Here is a 15496-nt window from a genome sequence, read left to right as displayed (position 1 = left end):
GTTATTTACACAAAGTTTGTCTTATCCTTTTTTAGTAAAAATAAAATTTAAAGCAAGTGTAAAAAGTACTTAAACTTTTAAACTAATAAAAACTGTGATGCTGTTTTTATCTGTTTTGTGATAAAACATCTAAACATCTAAATATATTTGGTTTTTTGTTTAAAACTATAGTTAATTTTATTATTATTTTTTATTGTATATTTAAAAGGCTGTTTAAAATTGTAGGTTATTTTCAAATAGTATTTAATTTCGGGCTTTAAGAAATGTTTATGCCTGTTTTTTTTATGTATTTCCAGTTACCTTCCTGCATTATTATATAATGCATCAGCTGTAGGAAGAGAAAACATTCTTTTCAAAAATTAACATTGACAATAGAGAAGAATACAAACAAACAAAAATGGATTACATTACAGTCAGTTTGTGAAAAGTTTTCAATACAAACCATAAAAGTTCCACGGTCAATTTTTTAAAACCCTAAAAATTTTAAAAAGGTTTAAAATTTAAAAATACATTTGGCTTTTCAGTTAGAAACTTTAAATTTTTACAAAAAATTATTAAATACTATCAACATTATATCATTTTAGTCATATTTGATTTATCAAAATGTTTAAAAAACTTGTAACCAAAATATATTTTTTAACAAAGAATCTTATTTGTAAATAAAGGAAGTCTTTTATAAAAATAAAAAAAAACATTATCTATTATAATTACAGGGCTGCCAATCTTTGAGGCAAAAAAGGCAGCCTGACTTTAAGCAAACATTGAAAAGATAAAAGAAATTAACTTAATTTGAAAATAATACAGTTTATGAAGCTTAAATATCTGAAAATATAAGAATAAATCAAGACATGTAAATAAAAACAAAACTTTTTAGAAAGAGTTTTAATTTAAGGTACTAGCCTAAGATTTTGAAAAGATATCAAAACTAGCATGAGTCTTTCTGAGTAGGGTGGGCCTCAAATATGCACAAAGGGACACTTTTGCTTAAAAGATCACTTTTGCACAAAGACACTTTTGCACTGCATCAATTTTGCACAAGTAGTCAGTTTTGAGCTTTGAGCAAAATTTTTGAGCTTTAGTGACCAAAAACTAGCCAGAGGGGCATTAGTACAAGTGTTCAAGTAGTTGTAAGTTTTTTTTATTATTTTTTTTTTTAACATTTAGTTGTATACTTATAGGTGTGATTTATTTGTTTTTATTTCTCTACATGTATCTAGTATTTATTGGCATGAGGATAAGGTGTTGTAACTGAGTAATTTACATATTAAAAAATTATAAGAAAATACTGAATGTTTTTGCTGTTTTGTACTTAGCACATATATTTGTAGATCTTATTAGAATAGGTTATGCTTTACAGTTAATGCTTATACTCATGTTTGTTTTTATTGACAACTTTTTAACAAGAGGACGGACTGTTGTTTAAAAACGCTATGAACTAAAGTATGCAAAAAACTTGTAGGTTTTAAACCATATTTTTTTTGTTTATAATTACTGATGCAGGGGAAAAAAATCACAAGTAAAAAATAGACTGTGTCCTGGACGGATTTAAGAATTTTATATTAATCTTGTGTTTTTACTTATATAAAAGGAAAATATGGTAATTATAGTAATTTCCCCACTTCTCCCTTTTTGTTTTACTAATGACATTTTTATTGCATTTTTAAGGTTTGCTCTTGTAGAGAGGCAATAAGAAAAATGTGAACGTACATGATCATAAAAATCGAAATCTTGGGGAGGAGACGGTGTGGTGCTTATGGTATACTATGATATTCATAATTAATATTAATATTAGCAGTAACGGGTATAAAAAAGAGGGGGTACTTAGTGTTTTTTTCTTGAAGAATTTATCTATTTAGTTTAAGTGAAAAAAATGGTAATTTCCTAGGATGATTTCGCACCAATATCAATGCAAAAATGTTTTACACTTTCTAATTTTACGTTCTGATCAGACAAGTATAGAGTTGAAAAGCTCTAAATCTAAACTATACCTTAATCATTGAGACCTTAAGGTAAATAAAATGAATTTTTGTTTAAAAAAAGCTACCGATCGAGGGTAAGGGGTAACAGTGATAGTAACAATAAATTTAACTAATAGTAATTATTTTGAAATATAAAACTGAAAGGTAAATTAATTAAAAATCAAAACAAACTACTGATCGAGAATAAGGGTTAGGGGTAGCAGTGGTAGTAAAATAATAAACTAATAAAAAAAATTATAAAAAAGAAAATTAAAAAATAAATTAATAAAAAAAAAGGCTACCAATCAGGAGTAAGGGTTAAGGGTAACAGTGATAATAAAAAAAAAACAACTGATAAAAACTATTAATTCTATTTCATACTTGTCTTATCAGAATGTAAAATTAGAAAGTATAAAACATTTTTGCTTTGATATTGGTGCGAAATCATCCTAGGAAATTACCAAAAAAATACTTTGAACTTAAAGTTAGATTTTATCAAAGTTTTTAATAAAACTTATCAAAGTTATTAACACATATATGGTGTGAGGCTCAATGACCTAAAGGTCTTTCTCCACACCAATCCACTGACCATAGTTGTGAGTGTTCACATTTTTCTTTCTTCTTTCTGAATAGTTCTAAAGAAAACTCAAAAATAACTCTTCATCATAATAATTGTAATTGTTAAAAAATTGTAAAATTGTAGAATAATTGTAAAATCCAATATCATAATTAAACTGTAGATGCTTTTTTTTGATATTATGACTTTAGATTATGATTTTGCAACTTTCAACTCAGAGATCAATGCCATCATTAGGAGTATATCGATGACATTTTATTATGACTTAACCGTTTTAAGTACAAAACTTGTTTTTTGTGATTCAATTTAAAACTTTTTTTTTAAATATGCTGTAATTATTCAAAATAAGCATAATTTCTTTTTTTAATCATATTTCAATAAATCTAATAGACAAAATTTAAGAAAAATAGAGTTAAAAGATTTTAAAACTTTACAAATTTCTATTATTAAGTTATAAAATATTTTTTTTAACTTAAGATAAAAACTAACTTAAGGCGCCAAGCAGCATAAGAGTCTATTTGTAGATCCCCTAATATATATTGTAGAAAAAAAATAAATATCATGTCAGGGACAAAACTAGTTAAACTTCAAATGTAGAACTAGTAAATTATAACTACATTATCAGAAACAAAATGTTAAATTATTGTTCATCAAATATTTAACTACCTTATTCCAAAATACTTCCATCCGAACAAATTAGAAAGCCACTTATCGTCAAGAAGTAAGTATTTAGGATTAAAAAGAAAAAAACAAATAAATAACGTAGGAAAAATACGGGGCGTATTCTAACCTTCGGTTTGTAAATTTCTTTTATATTAAATTCATAATATGTTATGACAATAACTACATAAATGTTATGAAATCTTTATAACTTTTTTTGAATAAGTTTTACTTATAATTAATATAAATAATAAAATTGAAATAATAATCGGATAATCAGTTATTAAGGAGAAGTATAAGTATTAAGGATCTTATACTGAGTATAAAAGTAAAAGAGCAAATGTAAAATTAACTTGAATTCAACAATGATTGTTTAAGGCAAACATTATGACTTAAACTTAACTTTTTTTATCAAATAGAACTTGACGTAAACAAATTTGAATTTCGATAAAAACAAAAAAACTTACGATTTACCTAATATTTTTTTTTTTATCAATTACTTTTAACCATAAAATATAAAGAAGTATATTTTTTATTCATCAAGCAAATTTAATAAAATTTGTAGTAAATAAAGCAAAAACCTTCAAATTTCATTAACGACTTAAAATTTACTAAGAAAAGAATTCTAATTATCATTTTATCTATCTAAGCAGACTTAATATAACTAAAACTGTAAAGTTTATGAAATAATTAGCCTAGTCCACTTAAGCATGTAAGACACAAGCTAAGCTAACTAATTATAACAAATAATTTAACATGAAACTACAAATTTTTAGTAAGTTTTCCAAAATTTTATGATTTTTTTTTAAAGTATTTGTAAAATTACTAAAATATTTGATTTATACACAACATTTATTTTTTTTTAGATATAACTTTATAATTTTTACTTAAACAACAAAATATAAAGTTGTTTTTAATAAAATTATTTAAAAGGAAAGTTTATGTATCATTTTGGTCGTAACAATTGTAAAATTAACAACAAAACTTTTACCTTTAAAGTTAGTCTTTCTAAATATCAGCCTTTTTGTATTTTTTTTTATAATTACCTTTAAAGATTAAATTTATAGGTTGCATCTTGATACATAAAAAAAGCATTTAATTATAAAAAAGTTGTACCGGTTTTGCTTTTCAAACTTTGAAATCTAGATCAATGGTTATCAAGCGATTTACATTGTAAAAGGTAAAAATTTTGTATTCCTTTTTTCAAAAGCTAGTAATATTCCTTTTTCCGTAAATATGAACAAGAAATAATATAAAATTTACGAAGTCTTTTATTTCTGCCTACACTTTAAAAACTCTATTTCAAAAATTTATTTTTAAGTTGTTCGTATTATAGGTTTTATGCTTGCTCTTAAAAATTTTTTTTGTATCTATCACTTCCTTGATACTAAAAGTTTTTGTAAAAAGCATTCAAGCAAAACTTAAAAATTTCATAATTAGCATAACTATGAAATTGTTTAAATTTTTAATTAAATTAAAATTAGCTGCATTAAATTGCACCTCAACTTAAAGCTTACTTAATACTACTATCTAGATTTTCCTTGAAGCAATTTTACTTTAAAAATTAACTAGAATAAGTAAAAAAACTACATATAGCTTTTTATTACTATTTTTTATGTTATAACGATTTTAAAACTTAATCAAAATTTAAACTTCACCAAAAATTCAATCTTGATATTAAAATTTTATTAATTTGTTTTCAAAATAAAAATTATAAGTTAAAATTTATTTTTATTAATTTCTTTAGATACTATTTTCCATGATTGTTACAGATATTTTTATTTAAGCACTGACGAGGTCTTTCACCGAAACTTAGTTTGCAAAATATAGTCCTAAAAGAATAGATTTAAGATAATAACTATCAAAGAAGTACATAGCAAATATAAGTCAATAATTTTTCTATATGTTAATGGCATAGGGGGAAATAACACTTAAAAAAATTAATAAAATTACCTCTTATTTGAAAGCTTTCTTTATATACTATAAAATAGTTTTTACAGAAAACTAATAATTATCTACTTTTGAGATGTAGAAATTTTTGTAAAATAGTTTGAATACAACCGTATAGAATTGAATAAAATTAAATTTTCTCGGATTAAGAACAAAACCAGTGAAAATATATCTCCTTTTTCAATTTATAAGCAATTTAATTTTAATTATACGAAAGAAACTTTCTAATCTCCTAAACAACTTGTAGGAAGCGGATTAAAAAAAGGTCATGAAAAAATTTATGATCAAAAAAAAAAAGAATATTACTATAATTAATACTTTTCTAATTTTTATTTGAAAAACTTAAAAAAGTCTGTGTTAAACAAGTTTAAAACTTAAAAAAAAATTACTCTGAAAGTTTTATTAAAACGATTTCTCAAAAACTGAATGAGGAGATAGATTTTTAGTGAAACAATTTATTTTTTTATCTTTTAGTTTGCACATCCCATAAGAAATCTATTTAATATTTTAATTTTGATTGCTTATATCTCTGAAGTTAATTTGAATTCCAACAAGCAGTAAAATGTAACAAGTAGTATATCAGATTGTGTAAAAAAATGTTTTATAGTCTCCCTATGCCCTTTAAATAGTTTATTGTAAGGTTTATAAAATATTTAATATATATACTTTTAATTTTGTAAGTCTATTATACGGTTCGGTTTTGTTTAACATAAAAGTGTAACAGTGTTCAATTGTGACTATTAGAAACATGAAGTATATTTTATAAACTAAGACAATAGGGGGTCAACCTATAGTTTATCTTATTTTAAGAGTTTTATATTAGGTATCAAAAGTTTTTAACATCTTAAGAACATTTAAAGCATCTTTTGGAACATAAATGATCAAAGTTAGTGAATTCAATAGGTTCTAATAGAAGGAGCAAAATAAAAATACAAAAAAAATTGTTCATACTATACCTTAGGATACTTTAAATTAAAGCCAAAAAATGTAGTACTCGAATTTTATAAAAAAGCATAACAAAAATCACAAACATAACAACATTAAAGAAATTAAAATAAATACAACTGTTTAAGCTATTAGTTTTTCATTTAATTTATAAATTTTATGATGTATAAAAGTCTTCAAATGAAAGTTTACAAAAAAAACATGATTTATCTTTAAATTTCCTATACCGAAAAAATAAAGACAGTTGTTTAACTATGCTGGAAAATAAAAAAATTAAGATCATAAAATTTTGCATATATTAGTAAATATTATTTTAAGTAAAAAAAATGTTAGACCCCTCCATGTTCATAAAAAAAATTTGCTTTACAAGTTTAAAACTGAAAAATAGAAATCTAGTTGAACATTATACGTTATAATTAAGTATATAATAAAAAAAAGGTTTGATATAAGCAGGTTGATAGAAAGAAAAAATTCAAAATATAAAACCAAATTTGAAAAAACTTTAAATTAAGATAAAGTTGTTACTAAAAATTTATTCTAACGAAATTTATATAAACATTAGTCTTTATTCAATTCGGACTAAACTGTATTTTATAAAAACAATTGTGTTAAAATAAGTTTAGTTTAAATTAAATCTAGAAAATAACAAATTATTAATGATTATATTAACTTTTTACGATCAGGTTAGAAATGATCGGATTAGAAGTGATCGGGTTAAAAATTATCGGGTTAGATATGATCGGTTTAAAAATGATTGGGTTAGATTGGGTACTACTACTTGTACTAAAGCACAAAATTTACTTTTTTCAGTAAACAAGCATTTAAAAAGTAGTCAGTATTAAAAATTCGTTATTTTAATCTGTTTTATATTTATTCATACAGTCTGTAAAAGTTTGTGATAAAGCTATCGATATGACTCAAGACTTATCAAAATTAAATTCTAATTAAAATAGCTGGTTTAAAAATAATTGTCGGTAAAATATTATCGAAGAATTAAAAAAAAAAGTAATAAACATAAAATAGCTTTTTATGTCTACAACAAAAAAAAATCTATTTTTATTTAGTAAAATTTGATTAAGATGGTTAAGCTCAAATTTTTTAAAGATACCAGAACTGTTTTTACTTACAATTTTAAGTTATTAGTATTTTACTTTTTTTTTGAATTTTCTAGTTCTGGTATTACAAACAATTTTATTAGTTAGAAGTAGAAAAAAATTGTTTTAAAAAAGTTATCTATTTAATTTTTTTTTACTTTCTAAATATATGTTATTTTAACTTTGTAATTGTTAAACAATTAATATGTTTTCAATGTTGAACATTCCCATAAATATCATGTTTAAACACTTAGAAGTTAAATCTTAAAAAAAATATATTCATTTCAGCAAGTTCTTAGGTAAAGATAAGTCAAGCAACCATATTTTTTTTAGAACTAAGAACTGCAACTTAAAAACAAAACTTTTTTTATATTGATAGCATTTGTTTAGTTGTAGGAAACAAAAGTTTATTGTGAAATAATTTTCTGTTAGTATTTTTAATACTCATTTCAAATACTAGTCAATAATAAGTCAGATTCATGTATGCTTAATAACATTATATTAAATTTATTTTATTTAGAGATCTAATAATTATACTTCACTAAAAATTAAACATCTTTTTTTTTGACCAATTAATGCATGAAGTTAAAAAATTTTATGGTCAAAGTGATTAAAAAAAACTTATTTTGATTTTTACTTTTACTTTTTATGTATAACATTCTTTTAAAATTACTTTCTATGTATGTATGTTTTTTTATATAAACATCACAAGAATTGTATTTTTATAAAGTTAAATTTAGTTTTTATTTATAAAATTAAAATTTGAATTTTAATTAAATTTATTAAATTAAGTGTTAGTATTTAAAAACAAAACAATCTAAAACAATATAAAAATTTAAGTTGTTTAAAATTTGTATGACTTTACCATGGGAAAAATAAAAGCCAAAACAAAAAAGTATTAAGCAAAAACGTTTGCAGGTATGAGAATTTATATAACTTGAAAATCTGTTATACATTTTATACATATTTTTGTTATATACATTTTAAGTATGCTTTCAACTTTTACTTACCTTCTTATGATTGTTACTTTAAAATTACAGTCACAAATCAATGTAAAAGCTAATACTATGTGTATATGTAAAAAAATAATATAAACTTTTTTATCAAAATTTATTTAGTACATAGTAGGTTTTTGAGATTTAATTAAAGTTCATGAATTAAACTTGTGTAAAAAATCAATTAAAATATACCTTTATTTTCGTTTTTCTAAAATTTGCAAGTTAACTATGTATTTAAATAAATTTTGAACATAGAAGTTTAAAATATTACAGACTTTACTAAAACTACTCATAATATTATGAAGTTTTTTAAAAACTCTTAACAACTCAGGATAGTTTACACTTTAAAATGAAGCATATTTCAAGCAACTCTCAGGTTTAAAATGCTTTTTCTCCATTTCATTGTACTTTTTACAATTTTATAATTTTTTAACTCTGTTTTTACTAAGCCCCTTTGTATTGTTTCTGTATCTTAACAGTTTACAATTTATTAACTTACTTTACAGTTTTTGCCTATCACTTTATTTTTTATTTAATCCAGGCATACTCATGTTAGCTTGGTGTAACTCTACTGACCATTTCTGGCTTTTTTGCCTCAAGTGTGGCAACCCTTGAAGTATGCTTAATTTAACTTTTACAGTAATGACACATACTCTAGCTTGTTTAAATATTTTTGAATGATTTTTAAATATATAGGCTAACTGAGATTATTCAAAGTTTTTTTTTTGTCTAAGTCAGTTTAGTTTGGTAAAGTTTTCCTTAAACTTTATACAGTTTTTTTTCTAAATTTAATATGTTTTACTAAAAAGGATGTTTTTTCAATAATTTTTTTTTTTGGTTTTTGCAATAGCTTTTTGTTTCGACTTGTTTAACTAATACTTATTTTATTGTATCATTTACTTTTACTATGTTATTACTATTAATTTTGCAAACTCAGGCTAGCTTCTTGTAATTCAGACTAAGGGTTGTTCACTTGGACTAACATTTTGATTGAAATACCTGAAACCCCAAAAATATTAAGTTAATTTAAACTTATTAAACTAAAGGCTGTTCGTTTTTTATTTCTTTTAACTAAAGCTTTCCTGGAAAATTAAAAAAATTTCAGTCTACATGTAAAATTTAGAATTTATTTTGAAAAATAAGATTTTTTGTATGTTTCAATTTACTTTAGTACCATAATATTATTTTGAGGCTTTCAGGTCAAAAATCTTTTAGGAAACTCTATCAATATTCAGTTTAACCTTATTATATGATTAAGTTTTTCCTTAGACCTTAGACTTAGCACAACTAAGGGTAGGCTGAATTAAAAATACTTAGAACTTTTTTCTAGATTGAGGATTACTGAGAATTTTTTATTTTCTTACTCATAGTCATACTATTTTTAATATTTTTTTAAAATTAAGGTCTCGATATTTGATTAATTTTTTTTTTGAATTTTTTATGCTATATTTCAGTTTATTTTAGTATCACGATACTGTTTTAAGTAATTGAGGTCAAATGCTATTTAGTATTACATTTTTCATGTTTTACAATAACTTTAAAACATAGTAGGACACAGCCTATTTTAATGCTTTACACTTCCTCTTCCCGCTATTTTAAAAGAGAATACTCATATAACTTCTTTTTCCATTTGATGGGAAGAGAATTCTACCCTAGCATTTCAAAAACAAAAGATAAAAATCATAAATATTAATAACACAAAAAAATTTCACATAACTGGGAATAAACAAATATAAGATTTTAATCGATTCTCTCAAGTAATAATATTTTCTGTTGATACTCAAAAAGTTTTAATAGTTTTACTAGAAAATAATTTCAAAATAATTCTAGACATGAGTCAAAAACAACTACAGAATTTTCAGTATTAGGTTAAAGAAAACAAACATATATTAAAACATAAGTAGACGCAAGAGAAAAACTACCGAAGTGCCATGCCTAATTTACCCCTAGAATACTATTATTTTAAATTGGCTTTTCTAAAATTTTGTTTGTTAGTTCCCTAATTTTAAGTTTGTACTTTCAAAATTTTTTTTAATCTTTAGACTTTCTTCTATCAACTCATCTTGTTTTATATGTAGATTCAAAATTTGTCTTTTAGGCTCTATCAGTTCTTTAGCAAAGTTAATAGGTTTATAACTTAGCATTTAAACTAGCATTTAATTAGTTTGAAGAATCAATCTTGCTGCTTTTATTTTAAAATTTTCTAAGATTAGTTGTTTTAACCTTAAGGGTATGTTGGTGGTTGTGTTTTATCATATAACTATTTTGTTTTTCTATCTGCTTTTTGTATCTTAATTTGCAATAATCATTGGCCTAATAACATGTTTGTTGAGGCTTTCGGTGCCTGTTAAACCTCTGATTATAGTTAGGCCACCTATCTGGGACATATTTCGATCCCTGAACTGGTCTGAAGTTGGGTCCTGTTACATTTGTAATTTGTGGTTTATTTTTGTACTCACTACTACATCAAATTGAACAGCTTCACCTTGTGCAAGTGACCTTATATACTTGTGAGGGATGTTTTTAGTATGGTCAGTGTGATGAACAAACACATCACTGTCCTCATCATCACGATGAATGAAACCATATCCCTTGCTTACATTAAACCATGCCACTCGACCAGTTACTCTATATGCTATAATTTTTCCTGAAGCTTTAGGTTTAAATTTTTGTAGTTTTTTTCTTGTACCAAAAGAAGCAGATTTTGCAATTGCAACCTAGCAGTGTTTTACTGCTTTTTCATTTTCTTCAACTGGTGAAATGTTTTGGTTCTCATGCCAGCCTGCGTTATTGCGTCTACTTGTTCTAATTGTTCTGAAGCGTGGCTCGCGAACCAAATAGTCGATATCTTGTGTGTTATCTAAGTGCTGCTCTTCATGACCTACAAAGGTTGTTGTCATCCTAAGGTGAAACTCTTCAATATAATGTCCAAAGTTTGCCCGGATCTCACTTTTAAAATTATCTCGCGCCAAGTAACAAATGAAAAATTTGACCCTATCATCTAAAGTTGCTTTTGCCCACTTTGTTGCTCCCATACGCAAATCTTGGTATTTTATTGGTGCATTAGACCCTGTTCTTGACCTAAGAATATTTGGTAAAAGGCAACCTTTGTCTTGCAGAAAGCGGTATAAATTAATGTAACTTCTTTTCTGCCTCGAGGTTGACTTCCAAAAGTCTTTAACATCCTTTGAGGCCATTTTTGTCTCAATTTTCGACTTTGTCTGTTCGTTGCTAATCCCGTACATCTCGCATTGCTACTCAAAATACCTCAGTTCCATTTTGTACGTTTCAGAAGTTATGTGGATATCACGGCACAGTTTTGAAAGATCTTTCACTTTATTAAGTCTAGCATATGTCATATCATCGTGGTGTTTATTAGTTGCCATGTATGATTCATTAGGCCTTATGAAACTGTTTCTTGGGGAAAAACTAGCATGGGTGATATTATTTGACGGTAGTATTCTGCAGATGGACCTATTGCTTTCGTCCTCATACAAGCATAACTGCTCAATTAGTTGATTTTATTCTTCCCTAGCCCTAGTATCTGCCGTAACTTTGGCACGTTCAACTTACTGAGCTCAGCTATATCAAGGTCCTCGTAATTTTCAGCTCACTGTGTCTGAATAGCATAACCATTGTATTGTTCACCGCTCATGCCAATTTATTTTGATCCCCTATGGCATATTTTCTATGTGACCCATATGATATTTTTTTAATCAACTGTTTATCAAAACATTGATAATTCTTATTTTCGAGACCGACATTGAAACTAGAGGGTGTTGGTGACCCAATGCTAAACCAAGTGTTGAAAACTACAAGAACTATAAAAGTATGTCACTTATGTGAAAAATGCTTTTAATAAATCACTTGTTTAAAGTCAAAAGAGCTAAAAAGATGTACAGTAAAAGAATTACAAAAATTAATTTTTTAGTAATCTAAAAGTCTAACAAACACAATTAAAACTATATACACTAAAACTTTATAAAACAACTCAATACCAATTTTTAAAAAATTACCATTATTGTCTTTCTTGTAAACAGTCTTTGCAACTCCTGGCAGTTATCTACACAACTCCGTCTGTTCTCATTTTATGACCAAACATTACATAAAAATATTTCGTCAGTCAGTTTTGATCATACGTCGTAAAAGAGAAATGCGCCCAAGAATTCTCTTTCTCACGTTTGTTACTTCAGACGTGCCCGGGAAAGAATTGTAACTAAATAATCTCTTAATTTTCTCTTAAAAACAAAACGGTTTTCATGTGAAACTTGGAATAGCGTTACAACCGCATATATAGGATATGCAATAAAAAACACCACATCAGCATCAAGTTTACTGATCAGAATGCGAAATGATTTCGTACAAATTTCACTAGCTGCTTTCTAACATCTATTGATACTTTGTTATGTTAAGTGATAGAAACCGTTACATTTTTAATTTAGTTGTTATTTATTATACATTTTAAACTAAAAATAATTAAAATTTGTTTTAAGCTCAAATGTGAAATGAGTTATTAAAGTTCATAGTTTTTTAAAAGGAAAAACTTTTCTCACTTAAATATTAAAGTGTACACAACATTACACAACTAATTTTAGAAATAATATAACAAGTTATGAATAAAATTAAATCAAAAGACATCCAATTTCCGATAGATACAAATTGTTCTAATAGTAGTATTGGAAAGAAAAGAAAATATGTGACTACTCATCCGGAACAGAGCAACAGTAAATTATCTTGCACAAACAAGCAGCTGTGTGATTTTATTAAGCTAAGTAGAAACAATTCTTTAACGTTTACAGAACAGGAAACATGTAAAGCGGTTGCTCAACAAGGTTAGTTTTGTTTAACAATTATGTTTCAAAAGTTTTAAAATAGTATGAAAAAAAATTGTATTCATAGTTTCAGTTTTTTTTAGCTATCTTTTTATGCTTTGTTTCTATAAAACAAAATATTGTTTAAATTAATAACATGTTGTATAAATAACAAGTTATAAAAATTTAACAAAGTTTTCGAATCAATTTTAAAATGATCATTAAAGTTTTTTAATACGCAAAAAAAAGTTCAGATATGAAAGTTTTACCTAAGCTCAAGATTAAGTATAAAAAATAATTATCAACATAAAAACATTTAAACTTTATCTTCAATAAATACTTTTTAAGACAACAAACATATTTAGTAAAAAGAATTATGTTTAGAACAAAGTTTACTATTACACAGTTACATTATAGGAGACCTGACATTAGATATCATATCAACCTCAAAAGAAAACAAAGTTTTGTTAAGTGAAGAAAAAGAAATTTACAAACATGTCGACGAAAAACTAAATGTTAGAAATGCTGTGGCTATCTATTATTTTTATCGACTGTTTAATTCATCAACAATATCTGATCATTCGTTGCAGTTTATTGAACGGTGTTTTCCAATGATTGTTGATAATACGTCATTTTTAGAGTTAGATTTTAAAAATATGTCAAAAGTATTGTCAAGCAGTGAACTAAACATTGACTCAGAAATGGAAGTTTTTAACGCAGTAGTTTCCTGGCTAGGTCACAAAAAAGAACGTAATAAATATGCAAAAGATCTTTTATTGAAAATTCGTCTATCATTGTTATCTGTTCCTGCTTTGAATTTTGTTTCAGAGAAGTCTTCTAGTTTTCTTGACGATCGTACTTTTATAAATGCAGTAGCTTTAGAAAAAAGTAAAACGCTTCATACAAAAATTCATAAAGCTGTCAGTAGATATTGTAACCAAGACAAGTTTAATATAATTGTGTGTGGTGGTGTAAATACAAATACAGAAAGAGTTCATGATGTGTGTATTGTTGAAGCAAACAACTTTGATAATCTAACAAGTTTACCACAACTTGAAGAAGGCAGACAACGGTCCAAAGTAGCATGCATTAAAGACGATATTTTTATACTAGGTGGTATGAATAAACGTTTAAAATGTATTAAATCTGTGAAAAAGTATTCAGTAATTGCCAATGCTTGGGAAACTGTTGCTCATATGTTTGATAAACGTGAACAATATTCTGTTTGTTCTTTTATGGAAAACATTTATGTAACAGGAGGATTACTTCAAGGAAGAGAGCTTAACTCTTGTTCCAAATTTAAACCAAAAAATTGTAGTTTCAGAAGTATCGCTGAAATGAAGATCAAAAGAAACTTACCTAGTAGTGCTGTATTTGAAGGAAAGATTGTTGTATCCGGTGGAAGTAACAATGGACCATTAAACTCTGTTGAAGCATACGACCATGTAGCTGATACATGGACAAACATGCCTAGCATGAATGATAGAAGGTGGCATCACAGTTCAGTTGCTATTAGGAATAAATTATATGTAATGGGAGGTTATACTGCAACTTTTGAGGTTTACGATTCTTTTAGTGAGAATTTTTCTTTTATTAAGACTCCCTCAAATCGCTTTATAGGCAACTTAGCCATACCAGTTTTAGCAACTTCTTTTGGGAGCAAACTAGCCTTTTTCACCTGTTTCAGAAACAAATGCTTTTTATTTGATGTAGAAAGTGAAGAATGGTCAGAACAGCATTGTGAAATAATTAACGATATATCAAGATCTAGTGGTGCAAAAGTACCTCAATATTAGCAAAAAAACAATCGTACAATTACAATGATGACCACTTTTCGTTTGTTAAAAAATACGAGAACTGCGTTCGTGACTTATAACAATTATTTCTCATGTACACATAATGATTACATACTCATCTCGAAAATAAATTATTTTTGCAACTTTTCAGTGTTGTAATAAAATAAATGAATTTTTTGATTAATATCCAATAAATAAGACAGTTATTTATCAGTATAATTCTTGGCTAAATTTTCTTGTAGTACATTAAAATTTTATAAAACTGTAGTTCATTTATAAGTACATATAAGCTTTCTGAATAAATATAAAATTAGCCACTTTTCAATTTGTTCTTTCTGAGAATTAAAACTGAACTGTTGCTTTCTTATGCTCACATTTAAAAAGATATTTAAGTATTTAAAGAGTTTTGCAACAACTGCATAAATAAAATATGTAGGATACAGTTTGCTGATTATAACTTTATTTAGAAAAAGAAACAGTTATTCTTGTGGTATAAATTTTTTTGATTTTGAAAGGTTATAAATTAGTTTATATTTTTAAGTGATTAATCATCAATTTTTTCAGAGTTTAAAATGAATTTAAAAAAAATAAAAGTAATTATTAAATATAAAAAAATCTATTGATTTATGTATAATAACTGATGAACTTAACCGCAAGGTCAACAGCATCAAAGACAACCTACGACCAGTTATGACCTAATTAGGACT

At 25.5% G+C, this 15496-nt stretch overlaps 1 protein-coding gene across 1 annotated transcript; it reads left to right on the top strand.

The window, feature by feature from the left end:
- The first annotated feature begins 13649 nt into the window (after positions 1–13649).
- On the top strand, positions 13650–14278 carry LOC145828961 (kelch-like protein 28). Its single transcript, XM_082936704.1, has 2 exons — positions 13650–14191; positions 14251–14278. Exons 1-2 carry the CDS (start codon positions 13650–13652, stop codon positions 14276–14278), a joined length of 570 nt encoding a protein of 189 aa, XP_082792830.1.
- Positions 14279–15496: the final 1218 nt, after the last annotated feature.

Source organism: Thalia democratica, chromosome 2 (assembly GCF_965202585.1).
Source record: "Thalia democratica chromosome 2, ktThaDemo2.hap1.1, whole genome shotgun sequence".
In the NCBI taxonomy this organism is placed as follows: Eukaryota; Metazoa; Chordata; class Thaliacea; order Salpida; family Salpidae; genus Thalia; species Thalia democratica.
Note: the sequence above shows the minus strand (reverse complement) of the source record. Positions and strands in the feature narration are given on the sequence as shown.